This window comes from Leptinotarsa decemlineata, unplaced genomic scaffold, assembly GCF_025532065.1.
Source record: "Leptinotarsa decemlineata unplaced genomic scaffold, Ldec_3_MD MMD2_tig00000882_RagTag_RagTag, whole genome shotgun sequence".
Classification (NCBI taxonomy): domain Eukaryota; kingdom Metazoa; phylum Arthropoda; class Insecta; order Coleoptera; family Chrysomelidae; genus Leptinotarsa; species Leptinotarsa decemlineata.
The window spans coordinates 21,307,869-21,321,863 of record NW_027412556.1 but is presented as its reverse complement, the minus strand read 5'-3'; the positions used below and the strand labels follow the sequence as shown (position 1 = coordinate 21,321,863).

Sequence of the window (13,995 nt, the reverse complement as noted above, 5' to 3'; positions counted from 1 at the left end):
AACATTAAGTTTGTTAATAGGTATTTGAAATTAAATATTTTTTTTTCCAAATTATAAATAACCGAATAATGAGACACTAGTAAAATTATCAATATAAAAGAACAGTCAAATTACCCATATTTGATAGAATAATATTTAGATGATTTGAAAGGGTTATATTTTCAGGAGTGATTAATTTTTTGGGAAAGATAGTTTTTGGCTTTCTACTACTTTATCTGATACAAAAAAAAATGGATGAGAGAATCTTCCAAAGAAAGGAAGGATTAATCAATTTGAAAATAAGCAACTCTATACATGGATGTGTAGATCATGCAAAGAAGTAACTTTCAGACACAAACTGAAAGAAAGTCCTCCTGAAACAGCTACTTTCATATAAACATTGAATTACACGAAAGAAAAAATTCTTTCGAAATAAATACTTCTATATGAACACTGAATTATACAGAAGATACTTTTCTCTATTCAGTTTGTATATCGAACATTCATGGAGGAATAAGAATCAGATATCATTCACATGAGTTCTACTTTGAATGAATGGTAATAAATTGTACTCACATGGAACACTGTCACCCTAACTGGTATACACGTGTTTCGACTTAAGACACTTGCCCTAAGGCTCTTCTGTACCAAATTGGATAACATTATAGAAAATACACACACTTCATTCATGAATTACGATTTTGAATGTCACGGAATAAGCTTGATCTGCTTATGTCATCGATGACATCGTAATGACATTCATTCACCTATTTGATTTAATCCCAGCCATGAGGAATCTTATTTGATTTGAAAGGGTTATATTTTTAGGAGTGATTAATTTTTTGGGAAAGAAAGTTTTTGGCTTTCTACTACTCCATCTGATACAAAAAAAAATGGATGAGAGAATCTTCCAAAGAAAGGAAGGATTAATCAATTTGAAAATAAGTAACTCTATACATGGATGTGTAGATTCTGTATTTTCAATTTGAATCATGTTTGAAAATCATCAGTGTTATTATTAGATTGACTGGAGCCTCAGCTATACTTGTTTCCTTATAACAGTCAGTTAGTTTGGCGCATGTTTGACAATACAGTCGATCATCACCTGTTAAAAATTCCATTTTCAGATGATTAAACAATAAGCTTTGCACGGACTGGTTATTAGTCGTATTAGGAAAAGCTAGATGAAGTTCCAGAAATTCACATAAGTTTTCGGTACTTCTTGAACATTTACCACAAAGTAAACCAGTGAGGATTTTTCCAGCAGAAGATTTACAAACACAAAACGAGATGGGTTGTACGGAATCATTCAGCCCAGAGCGGTCAGGAGTATTGATTTTGCTATTGTTTTGCTTACGAAGAGTATTTAACAAGAACCCCAAGAATTCGGAACAATCCTCTTGTTGTCCTAACGAGTATCTAGTGGACTTCAAAGACTCCAGGAAATCGGTTGTAGGGAAAGATGATACCTTCTTACGAAACTGCAGCTGCATGAACAGTTGTTTGAGTTTGATGAATAAGTAGGAAACATTCCCGTTCTCGTTCATCATTAAAACTTCGTTCTTGAAATTCTAGACTCAACCTCTAACGGAAGCAAGAAACTCTTTAGAAGGTTCGAAATAGATGAACATTTCAACCTAGCAGACCACTATTATAATATTCATGCAGTCATTGTTCACTGTGGTTCTGGCGTTGAATTTGGTCATTATTACGCCTTGGTCAAAGAAGAAACGGAATGGTTTAAGTTTGACGATATTCGTGTCACGAAGTGTTCTGGTGATGCATTGAATTTATTGGAGCCTCTGGAGACACCCTACATTTTGTTTTATAAGAGAGAGGACATTGTTGGATCAAGATCTTCAGATGATGTGGTGCTGCAGGTTTTTCCGGGTTTTCCTGCAGCTGAAAAAGCAAATGCGCCACTGTAATCAATGAAGTCGCCCCGGATCGCCAATTAATTTTTATTGTTTTTATTTTAATTCTGGAAATTATTAAAAATGTAAGGAGGTTTACAAAATTGTTCAAATATAATTTGATTCTCCGAATGAATTTTATTTTTGAATTCAAAAGCAGTTTTATATTTTTATTTTCCTTCAGGGATTATATTATATAATATAATTCCATCATGATAAATTGATTACTGCTCAAAATCAGATTTCAAATTACCAACTGATGATAATATTGTTTGTCTAGTGTTATGATTGAGATTATTATTGATTTCTATGTAATTTATGTTTGAAATTTATTATTTATTTGTTATTGGATGAATGAAATAATACATTTTTTGTCTGCATAGTTTATTCAAATCTACTAAATTTTTCAGTCGGTACAAATTTACTGTTGTACGAGTACGATAATTTATATATGCTGAAAATTTCAAAGGTTTTATTGTGGATTTATTGGCTGATTCCCAAATCGAAATATAATAATGCAGTAGTGAGTATGTGAGAGTGAAATAAATATTTTTTTTAAATTTAGGAGAAATGAAGTTCCTGATTTTAAATAGAATACTTATGAGGAGTACTACTATTTTTTGAATATATTCAACAAATTTTGTCCACGATAGATTTTCATCAATTAGAATTTATCAGAATTGGTATAATTTATTGAATTGTTATTGATAATTATAGGATAGGTACAACTGTTTTAATATCATCCTGAATTTTGTCGAAGTTATCCGAAGAGTATATAATTGTTTTATCATCAGCAAATAAATATTACTGGAGTTTTTTTCCCAACACCAAATCGTTATTTTTAACACCTCAATACGTGTTTCGACCACCAAGTGATCATCTTCAAGAGAAAGATTAAACTGTTAATCTTTCTCTTGAAGATGATCACTTTGATAATAATAATAATAATAATAATAATAATAATAATAATAATAATAATTTATTCATCAGTAACACCACTTTGGCGAACTCGCTTCACCATAACATCTGGTCAAGCAAGAGTTCAAACAGGGTGGGTCACTTTCAGAAGGGGTGTATTTCAGGGTGGTTCCCTCAGCCCCCTTCTATTCTGCATCTCACTATTGCCATTATCCGTTGCGCTCAGAAAGACTCGAGGATATAACTGTGGCACCCCCGGAAACCGGAGGCACAAGGTCACCCATCTGTTTTATATGGATGATCTTAAACTTTATGCCTCTGGAGAGAAGGATCTCTATCAGTCCTTGAGGGTGGTGGAAGAGTACACGCATGCTATCGGTATGAAATTCGGGATAGACAAATGTGCAATGGTTCATCTCAAAAGAGGACGATGCGGGGACTACGGAGAGGATGTGCAGCTCGTAGATGGAAGCATCCTACACCATCTGGATGCCGGAGAGACGTATACTTACCTCGGGGTGGAACAACGCCACTCACAAGAGGTAACTGCAGTGAAAAACTCTCTCCGCGGCAAGTATCAGCACAAACTTCGACAGATCTGGTCATCGGAACTGTCGGGGAAGAACAAAGTAGCTGCAACAAATATGCTTGCCGTTCCAATCTTACTCTACTCCTTTGGAGTAGTGAAGTGGACTCGGGAGGAGCTGTATCAACTCGACGTAAGGACCCGAAAAATGATGCATCTCTATAGGAGTTTGCATCCCAAATCGTCCGTTCCACGGTTGTACTTCCCCCGACAACAGGGAGGTCGTGGACTTTTGAGTTTGGAGTGTCTACATGACAGAATGGTACTGGATACAGCCTGTAAAGTCGTCAGGAGTTCGGATCCCCTTCTCTGCATGGTCCGTGACCATGAGAGAGCAGGAATTGGAGCATTTCTCCTTAGGGCAGCTGCTCGAGCAGCTGATGAACTCGGTATAGTTTTCGACTCTGAACGAGGTGACTACAACTCTGTCACCGAGTTGGAACCCGTTCAACAAAAAGCTCAGATAAAAACCGCAGAGATCACCTTACTTCTGCGGAGACACAGGGATAAGCCGATGCATGGGGTCTTCTTCAATAACATCGAAGACCTTGGCTTATCAAAGCGCCTGACGTTCGCTTTTCTCAGGTCGAGTGGGCTGAAGTCGGAAACTGAGGGGTTCATCATGGCTTGCCAGGATGGTGTCTTCAACACCTTAGGCTACCGCAGTCGCGTGATGGGTATAGAGGTTCCTGACACAAGGTGCAGGGCCTGCCGCGAGGCGCCCGAGACCCTAATGCACTTGCTATCAGCATGTCCAGCATATGCGGTCTCGGCCTATATCCATCGACATAACGCGGCCCTAAGAGTGCTATATTACCATCTACGGCACTCTTACGGTATTGACGAGACACCGGTGTTGCCCTACGCTCCGGGGGATATTGAATCCGTTGTGGGGAACGAGAAGTGCCGAATTTATTGGAACTATTCGTTCCCCACCCTCAGGCTCATACAAGCTAATAAGCCTGATGTAGTCCTTCTCGACCACCAGACCAAAACGATATTTGTCATGGAGTTTTCAGCTCCTGGCGAGACGAATATCGTCAGAAAAGAGGAGGAAAAACGGATAAAATATCGAGATTTTCTCTTCGAACTCCGCAGACTCTATCCAGATCACTCTGTCAAGATGGTCGTTCTGATTATTGGAGTCCTTGGTGGAATGATGTCTTCTCTACTCTCGAATCTCTAAATCATACCGGCTTGCCGCACTAAGGCAGAAATCTTAGCCGCACAGATGCAGAAGGCTGTCATTCTTGGCTCACTGCGTTTGCTCAGGGCACATGATTCTCGGACCCAATGATCACTTACCCCACGGTGTGGGGAGTGGTCATTGGTTGATAATGCTGGCGCGCCCTCCCGAATGTATCGGGGCTTCGGGGGATAGGGCCTGACCAGCGCACACTACGGTGAAAAAAAAAAAAGAAAAAAAAAAAAATTTATTCATCAGTAAATCATAATACATAAATATAAAATGAAGTATATGAAGTACAATATACCTTGATGAATAAACGGATACTTCCACTGAGGGTAAAACCCTGTGTGTGGGTAAATTACAGAACAATAACAAAATAGAACAATTATATGAGTAGTGCTTGAGAGCTGAATAAATGAACAATAAACAATGGTATCACTGAAGAGACAATCGCAAGATTGCTCCTCGTGCGTGGTATAGCCTCTAGAAATGATAAAAATAATTTTACAAACATCTTTTATTTAGCATATAACACAAAATTTAAATTCTCACAATCCAGGTCATTTGAATAACACAATCAGTTTGAAATCTCAGTAAACATAACATTCATATTATGTTCCCTAAGATTTCAGTTATTCTAAAACTCACCAATAATAATAAACAATGATAAAATATCAATGTCATACATTCCCCCATTGATAGACGAAATCAAAGGTTACACAAAATTTTTTTTTTTAAACAAACAACCACATACAGACAGATCACGGAAGTTCATACTTGTTTGTGAAGATAAGAAATATTGAAGTTTTACACATTATATATAGGTATTGATAAACTAGGGAGATACAAATATTGACTAAATTAATAATATGAAATATATAAAATACAATAATACAGTAATGAGTAGAATGCAGAAAGGGCCAAGTTCATATATTGGTAGTGCGATGTTCAAATTTCCTGTTTTAAAACTGTTTATCTTTTGTCTTGTGTTATTGGATCAAATTAAATTATGAACACTCTCTCTAGGTGAGTTCTTTATAAATCTGACTAGTTTACTTTTGAATTGGTTGATATTACGTATCTGTTGAATATTCGAAGGTGAGCTGTTGTATAGTTTTGGACCCAGTATTGATGACATTTCTAGCCCACCGATTTATGCATACGAGGACATTGGAACTGTTTACGATGCCTAGTACTATAGTCATGGGTAAGTGTCTCTAACTGATTCTTGTGTTTATGTTGTCTTATGTTACAGTTTTTGTAATACAATTGTCTCATATCTAGTAATCCCGATTCTTTATAAAGTGTATCACTTGGATATCTCAAGTTCTTAGATAGCATCAATTTTAGAAATCGTTTCTGAATGACTTCAAGAGAATGGATGTGACTTTCAGATATACCTCTCCATCCGAGTAGTCTATAAGTGGTTCTGGGAAAAAACTCCAGTAATATTCATTACACATCAAAGGTTCCATACAGTGCACCATAATCAGTAGCAATTCAACTAAACCCTTCCGAGGTAAATTTTTATATATATTGAAAATAATTACTCTTAATATTCCAATGATAATGTTGAGGAGCCGTTTATTTCATTAATTGAAAATATCGGATAGTTAGACCGTTTTACTTGAATAATATTCACAACTCCAATAGGAGAACACTGAAACGCATAAGAAATAAACTATGAAATATTGCTGTTATCTCATTCAATGAGCAAAGTCGAACCATTGATAATTAATTACCTGCAATAAAAATTCTCCAGGCAGAACGAATTATTTCGATGTATCGCAGAGTCAATAGGCTATAAAGTGCTTCCATGGATAAACCATATGTCAACCAAAGAAAAACAGGAAAATACCGTTTAAACGACTGTGTCCCAGATCTAATCCAAATTGATTATTTGAATATGGCAATTTCATTGAGCTGAATTCTGATTGGAATGATGCTCTAGAACTACGGTACAATTGTGTTCAGTTAGTTGAATTGATGAAAATTATATTTTAAATTACTCCAGTAGGTATCTACAACGCAACATTCTTGGACGTTTTCAACAAATATAAGTAGTAACACCGCAACCTTACGAAATTAAATATAATTATTATAACCAGGTTCCGATAGAAACGTTGAATGATTTCTAAAAAGCATGAAGATTTACCACCTGTACGTAGAATTGGTCACAACTGAATATGAGGAAGAAATTACATTGAATATGGATCATGAAGTTATTTGAATATATTTGTCAGTTTCTACTAGGTGTAAGCCTGTTTTTCTGAGTATTGCCCAACGGAGAAATTGACCAGGTATATTGATTTTTCAGTCGTAGAAATATAATACTGGGTTTTGGCAGTGATACAAGTAGCACTGTAGTCAACAAGAACAAAAACTGAGACGAAACAAATAATTGTGAATAGTTTTTCAAAATCTCAGAACAAAATTCCAACAAGATAGACACACACAAACTCAAAACAAAAAAGAGGGTGGAGCTTTATGAGTTGAAATGAGAACATTGTGTTACTCCTACAATAGATGATGTGGGTTTGGGATTTCAATTGGAGCATGTATATTTTTTGTGTGACATCAATGTCAGCTGTCGTGCGTAGGTATGTGATGTTTTTATTGTGTATTCTGAATGTAATTTTCAATGTATTGATTTCAACTTCTACGTCAATCAGTTTTTGAGTTCAATTTGTTATTTTCACTAAACTAATTTTTCATTCACTATTCTCATTATTATGTAGAGGTCACGAAAATTGACTCTTACGACAAATGAACATATCCATCTATAAAATTGAGGATCTCAAAGATAACTTTCCAGTCTGCATAATTCAGTGACCAATGAAAATTCAACCAAGGATGAGAAACAGTGATATTTAGGAAAATGAATATACAGAAAAAAATCCTCATGAAGATTGGGAGTGAACGACATTCAACCAAGTATACTCCTAGGAAATATTTTGCCAGTTTATTAAAATTTCAAATCAAATAATGACTTTATCAGGCCTCGTTCACAGGCAGATGGAGCGACGACAAACCTGTTGTTTGTTGTAGTCTTCAGCTTAGTTCGAGGAATGATGCTCTGACGGAATTCGATTTTCAATTATCGGAAATCATCGACTTCATGTTGATGATATACACTACCTTGCACTGACGAGTGGCCAAACAGCCCGAAACCGGTCTGCAAGTGTGTTCCAATAATTGAAAATCTATTGCGGCAGTTGTATCGCCAACAGCATATGCAGGAATAACTTCAGTGAAGAATCCTGCACTGACACCTGTCGGATATAATCCAACGCCCTTCGTGGTATTAGCCAGGGGAGTAGTTGTTTTCTGATAGGTGTCAGTCCATTAACCTACTGTGTAGGGTGTTGAGGCTGGCCTGAACGAATTGTTCTTTTAGATGATTTGATTTATAGCCAGTCTTCAAGTATGCCCACTGACTATACGTGAAACAAAACTTTAAAAAACCTAATAGATAGGCAGGGCTCTGATTGGTAATAATCCAATGAAACATATACCATTCAATTTTCTCCAGTTCTCAATATAAAACCAAGCTAATTCTCTCTGTGAAATGCTATCAGGACAAAAAATACCGCATATGACTCGAAAACAAGAGTTCTGAAGTACTTGAAGTAAATATTCGTAGCATTTATTTGAATTCTGCAACTTTAAATGGAATTGATCCATGTAAGTACAATTTCAAAATAAGTTTGTCAAGATATCACAAAAATTTCCAGTTTTAATCTTGAAATATTTTATTTGAACCAATTATAGTGAAAATGATTTGGTTCATTAAATACTCCGATTTTTTGTACTGATAATTATCTCGATGCCTGAGCAATATTTTCGAGTTGAAAAAATGTTCTACTCAATGTCCCACCAGAAAAAAAAGCATAAATATACAGGTGACTTACATATGTATCCTTATACGCATTATTTACCTTCAAGCACAAAGATAATTCCTTCAACCCACAGCCTTGAACGAACTCCACGGCGTCCCTGTAAATATGGTACTCGTTCACATATTCTTGGGCGTCATCAGCATAGACACAGGCGTTTCCTATAAAAGCCACTAGCAAGAGAATCCTCATATTAGGAATTGTACACAAACGCGAGTCGACAAAGACTGTGTTCGGCCACTTGAACATCCTGGTTTTATCTAGGAGGAGTTACCCGTAAGGATCTTAATTACAACTATTTGAAAAATGTGTACTGCCTTGTTGACCGGGTTTGTTGTTCATACTAGTGGAGCAGAAAAACAAGCCTTCGACAGTGACACTGAAGACACGCGACAAAAAATGTTGCTATACTTGGTGTAAAACCTCATTTTCAAGAGAATCTAAATGTATTTGTTTATCAAGAATCGAGTTTAGTTTGTTCAATCATTTCATAATCTCATGATTCATTATGATATATTTCATTCCAAAAAGTCATTTCAGGCTTCTGAAAAATGTAATCACTTCTCATGAAAGTCACACTGGAAATAACAAAAAAACTGCAATCAGGCATGACATAACATCGACCCAGATCATCGATTTGGGTGTAACAATTTCGAAATATTAGTTCATCCCAATACAACTCATGAAATACTCTTTTTAGAAGTGACAAACATCTATAAAGAACCCCCTCTACGAAGGGACATAGATGGACTCAATATCACTTACACATATTCACTACATTTGGATCAGAAGAATGAATTTCTGAATTCTTATAATACTCAACAATTTTTCTGCAGCTTTCATTTGTATTTGCATATTATCAAACTAAAAATGTTCACAAAATAGGAATGAAAAAAATTCCTTGTTATTATGGAAACAATAGAAGATGCAGTCTTCAAAGTTTCTGTGAATTGAATCTCCTCTCCATAAGTCTTATCAGTGGTGCTAGGCTGAACCACGAATGCATTGCTGGATTCAACTGTCCTTAAAGGACAAACTCAAGTGAAGAAGAGCGATGACATCTGCTTTGAAGACGCCATCAATAAGAAAGACGGAGAACTCAATCCTTCAATATCAAAGATTAACGAGGCTCCCCAAGGCGGGCCAAGCTTCGACATCTAACGCAGAACGAGTTTAGTTACCATCGTGTTACCATCTTGTGGCGTCAAAGCCAACTGTATTTGTTACTCTTATCGAATTACCTTCAGTTTTTTGACTGATATAAACGTAACTTCAAGTTAGACAATCAACATTTTGTTGGAGACTGATACTTTCTAGTAGGAACAATGTTTTTTTCAAGCTCAGGTTTTATGTTCTCGATCATTGACCGACGTTTGTTAATTCAAGGTGAGTAATGATTCGAAGCTTCAAGTTGAAAATAAGGTGATCAAATGCAACTTCTAGTGCCCCACCTCCACGGAAACCCCAAGATAAGCCTCCATAGGTATGACGGCTAAAAAATAGTGCCCAACCAAATCAGAGTGCCTTCGTGAGGAAAGATGTCATCACCCTCCTTCAATGAGCCTTCTCCTTTAAGGAGAGCAATGCATTAGGGATTACGCCTAACACCACTAATGAAACGTATGGCGGGTTGAAGAAGCGCAGTTGACAATTCGATGTTATACTAAAAAGAAAAGTAGTATCAAAACGATCCTATTCTCTGCCGAAGAATCATGAGCCAACTTCGTCGATGAGACCTATAGTTCACCCTATTGATGCACTCAATAGTTTGGAAAAAACACCTGAACGTTGCCTTTCATGTAAACCTACGACTTTGTAGTTAGGTGTGGCAGATATTCGACGAAAAGACAACAACTACCCCAGCTGGACTTGGATTCGTGAACTGTCGAGCTGTGAAGTTCGAATCAGGTGTGCAATATCTTTATCCATTTCTTTTTTACTAATTTCTTTTTCTATTGGGTTATTTGAGTCATAATACTTTAATTTATCGTTGGGAATTTCGTATAACTGCATATTACCTGATTACTTGTATTTTTTTCTAACTCATTTTTATCATCATAAAAAAAGGAGAAAGGTGTTGAAGTGCAGACATGTTAGGAGGAGAGGCGGAAGAGTCATCTTCATATTAACAGGGATATAACAGGGATAGTGTTGATGGAATTTTACACAAACATCAGATATCGAAATAGAAGACAACGCTACCGGTGCTTCTTCGCAACCTGTGATTAGTGACATGGAATCAGGTCAAGAAAACCAAATAAATTCATATGGTGAGGTTGCAACGGGTCCCTTTACAGTCATTGTAGAAACAAATGAGGAATCTAGAGTCAACCTTGAACGACATCCACATCTCAGAATCGCTAAGGAAGTTTGTGATCTGAAATTGGAAAATATACGTTAGTTCAAAATTTTTATTAAAACAACGATAAAAATAAAATAAAAACAACAATGAAAATTAATTGGCGCTCCGGGGCGACTTCATTGATTCCAGTGGCGCATTTGCTTTTTCAGCTGCAGGAAAACCCGGAAAAACCTGCAGCACCACATCATCTGAAGATCTTGATCTAACAATGTCCTCTCTCTTGAAGCCTCTCCAGAGGCTTCAATAAATTCAATGCATCGCCAGAACACTTCGTAACACGACTATCGTCAAACTTAAACCAGTCCGTTTCTTCTTTGACCAAGGCGTAATAATGACCAAATTCAACGCCAGAACCACAGTGAACAATGACTACATGAATATTATAATAGTGGTCTGCTAGGTTGAAATGTTCATCTATTTCGAACCTTCCAAAGAGTATCTTGCTTCCGTTAGAGGTTGAGTCTTGTTTAAAAATCATCAGTGTTATTATTAGATTGACTGGAGCCTCAGCTATACTTGTTTCCTTATAAAAGTCAGTTAGTTTGGCGCATGTTTGACAATACAGTCGATCATCACCTGTTAAAAATTCCATTTTCAGATGATTTAACAATAAGCTTTGCACGGACTGGTTATTAGTCGTATTAGGAAAAGCTAGATGAAGTTTCAGAAATTCACATAAGTTTCCGTTACTCCTTGAACATTTACCACAAAGTAAACAATTGAGGATTTTTCCAGCAAAAGATTCACAAACACAAGAAGAGATGGGCAGTATGGAATCATTCAGTCCAATTGTGGCCAATTGTGGAATTGGCCGCGGTGGTAGTGCGTCCGACTCACGATCGGAAGGTCGTATGTTCGATTCCCGCTTCGACCAGATATTTTTCTCGAGAGAATTTATCTGGTTGAAGCTGGAATGATTCTGCAACCGTGTTAGGAATCACACGTTAAAAGGTAAGACCTCGTTAGTCCTTAGCTCGCACAAGTTTCTCAACTTCTGAGAGTTGTCGTTCGTATGGGGGCGACAGCTGATTAACGGAAAAACAGATTTTAAACAGATTTTTTTGAACAGAGCAGTCAGGAGTATTGATTTTGCTATTGTTTTGCTCACAAAGAGTATTCAACAAGAACCCCAAGAATTCGGAACAATCCTCTTGTTTTCCTAACGAGTATCTAGTGGACTTCAAAGACTCCAGGAAATCGGTTGGAGGGAAAGATGATACCTTCTTACGAAACTGCAGCTGCATGAACAGTTGTTTGAGTTTGATAAATAAGTGGGAAACATTACCGTTCTCGTCCATCATTAAAACTTCGTTCTTCGTCATGAACAACACTTGTAAAATGCTATTCATGTAGCAAGTGTTTTCTAAATTATCCAATCCAATTTTTTTCTCTAGATTTTCAGGACAACTATCTACTGATTCGTAAGGAAGAACATGTTTCACAGAATCTCCATAAGAACCATTTCTCAAGCAGCGATCGATCCTTCCAAGTGAAGAAGGGTTTCGTAGAGGGATCGATTCGGCTCTTGCTTCAAGAAGCTCTTCCACTGAAAGGGTACCAGTTCTACGAGGACTGCAACTCATTTTTTGAGGGCAAGAATGACCTGAGTCCACTGACTGCACTGAATAAGAAGAAGGTGGATCAATCACTTGTGAATTGACCTTGATAGGAGACTGATGAATGTCCACATATTTCGGCTTGTTTCGAAGAGGTTTCAGTTCCGTACTGAAATTAGGGCAATGCATGATCTCATCAAAATTATGTGAAGGAGGAATAGATCCAAGTACTGAAGCAGCATTGCCACGTTGAATAGCAATTCTAATTCTTTCTATCAAAAAAGAGGTAGAACGGTGATCTTTCGTTGCTTGGCCTATTCTCCTTCCGAGTTCATGAACGAATAACAGAGATTCCGGGCCACAAACACCAAAAGTTTCAACCGATACTGGATGAAACAGATAGTTGTTTCCAAGATTTTGGTATTTTTTCCTTTTCAATTTCTCGCCAGACAATGCTGCAGTTCCAGCAGACTTGGAACTCTCGGCTAGATGGGAAGCCGTGACCGTGTCAACGCAAGTAAAGTCCCATACCACAGGCTTACCACATTTCCATGGTATGAGAGACATACCATCTGGTCGTTTACCATCATCTCAACTGGTACCTAAGGGTTCCACAATTGCAGGAACATCCGCTGACAACATAGCTCGTTTCAATATGTCGTTCACTTGGTGATGTCGAGATGTACGCCCTGCACTTCTCCTGCAACTCAAACCATGTTTACCTTTCTCATCAACTATACTACCGCAAACACAAGTATGAGAAACACAAATAGATGAACCCATCCTAAGTCCTACTGCTATTCTGAAAGATTCATCGCCTAATAGTGTTTCAAGAGATGCAACAGGTGAAGCATTCAGCCAAGCACCCGATTCCTTGATCATTGCTGCTTTCAGACGAGCCTTATCGTATACACTTGTAGATTCCAGAAGTTTATCAGTTATAATGTTCAGAAGAGGTCGGTCCCATACACTTTGTATTTTCTTTTTATCTGTAGGAGGAGCAATATTAGTTGCAGCATGCCAAAGTGATTCACCTTCAGAATAAAAAACGTCTTTGATATGGATAAATATGGAAGGAAGGATGGAATCGATCAGATCGAAAACACTATTGACTGATGACAGAAGCCGAACGTAGCCCTAATCCGCCAAGGTTTACAATAAGAGTTGCTTAGAGCCATGAATCATTATTGAAATGATTGTTTGTAACATATTCCGTCGTGTGGCGGAGTAAATTATCAAATTCGTCAAGCTCTAACTGACTTGACCAAGTGGGGGAACATCTGAGGGCGTACATGAGTTTTGGAATCGCCAAACAATTTTTCAAAAGAAAAAATGCAACGTGTTTTGGAAGTTCATTCAATCTGGTGGTCAGCAATTTGAGTGATTCCCGTTTTTCTCGAAGATGTTCTGAAATTGAATCATTAGAGAGAGGAGCACCCAGAAGACTCCATTTAGACTTTTCCAAAATTCTTATGCCAGGGCCCAATTTCAAAATGGATTCGGAAATATTATTCGGAGTTGAAAGAGTAATCAACTCGCATTTTTCTAAATTTAGTTCAAGTCCAAGATGTTTTGAATAATCAATGATTTTTTCTA

At 37.2% G+C, this 13,995-nt stretch overlaps 1 protein-coding gene across 3 annotated transcripts in view; it reads right to left on the bottom strand.

The window, feature by feature from the left end:
- The window catches only part of LOC111505287 (uncharacterized), a 45,609-nt gene that overhangs the window by 16,891 nt on the left and 14,723 nt on the right, over positions 1-13,995 (bottom strand). The window contains exon 1 of one of the 3 annotated variants that reach the window (XM_074175207.1): positions 8,524-8,811. The exons of 1 other annotated variant lie outside the window; for it this stretch is intronic. In XM_074175207.1, coding sequence (XP_074031308.1) covers positions 8,524-8,730 — 207 coding nt within the window. In that variant the 5' untranslated portion in view covers positions 8,731-8,811. Of the gene's footprint in view, positions 1-555; positions 1,246-8,523; positions 8,812-13,995 lie in introns of those variants that run through there. One more of the 3 variants, XM_074175208.1, reaches the window with a different exon arrangement.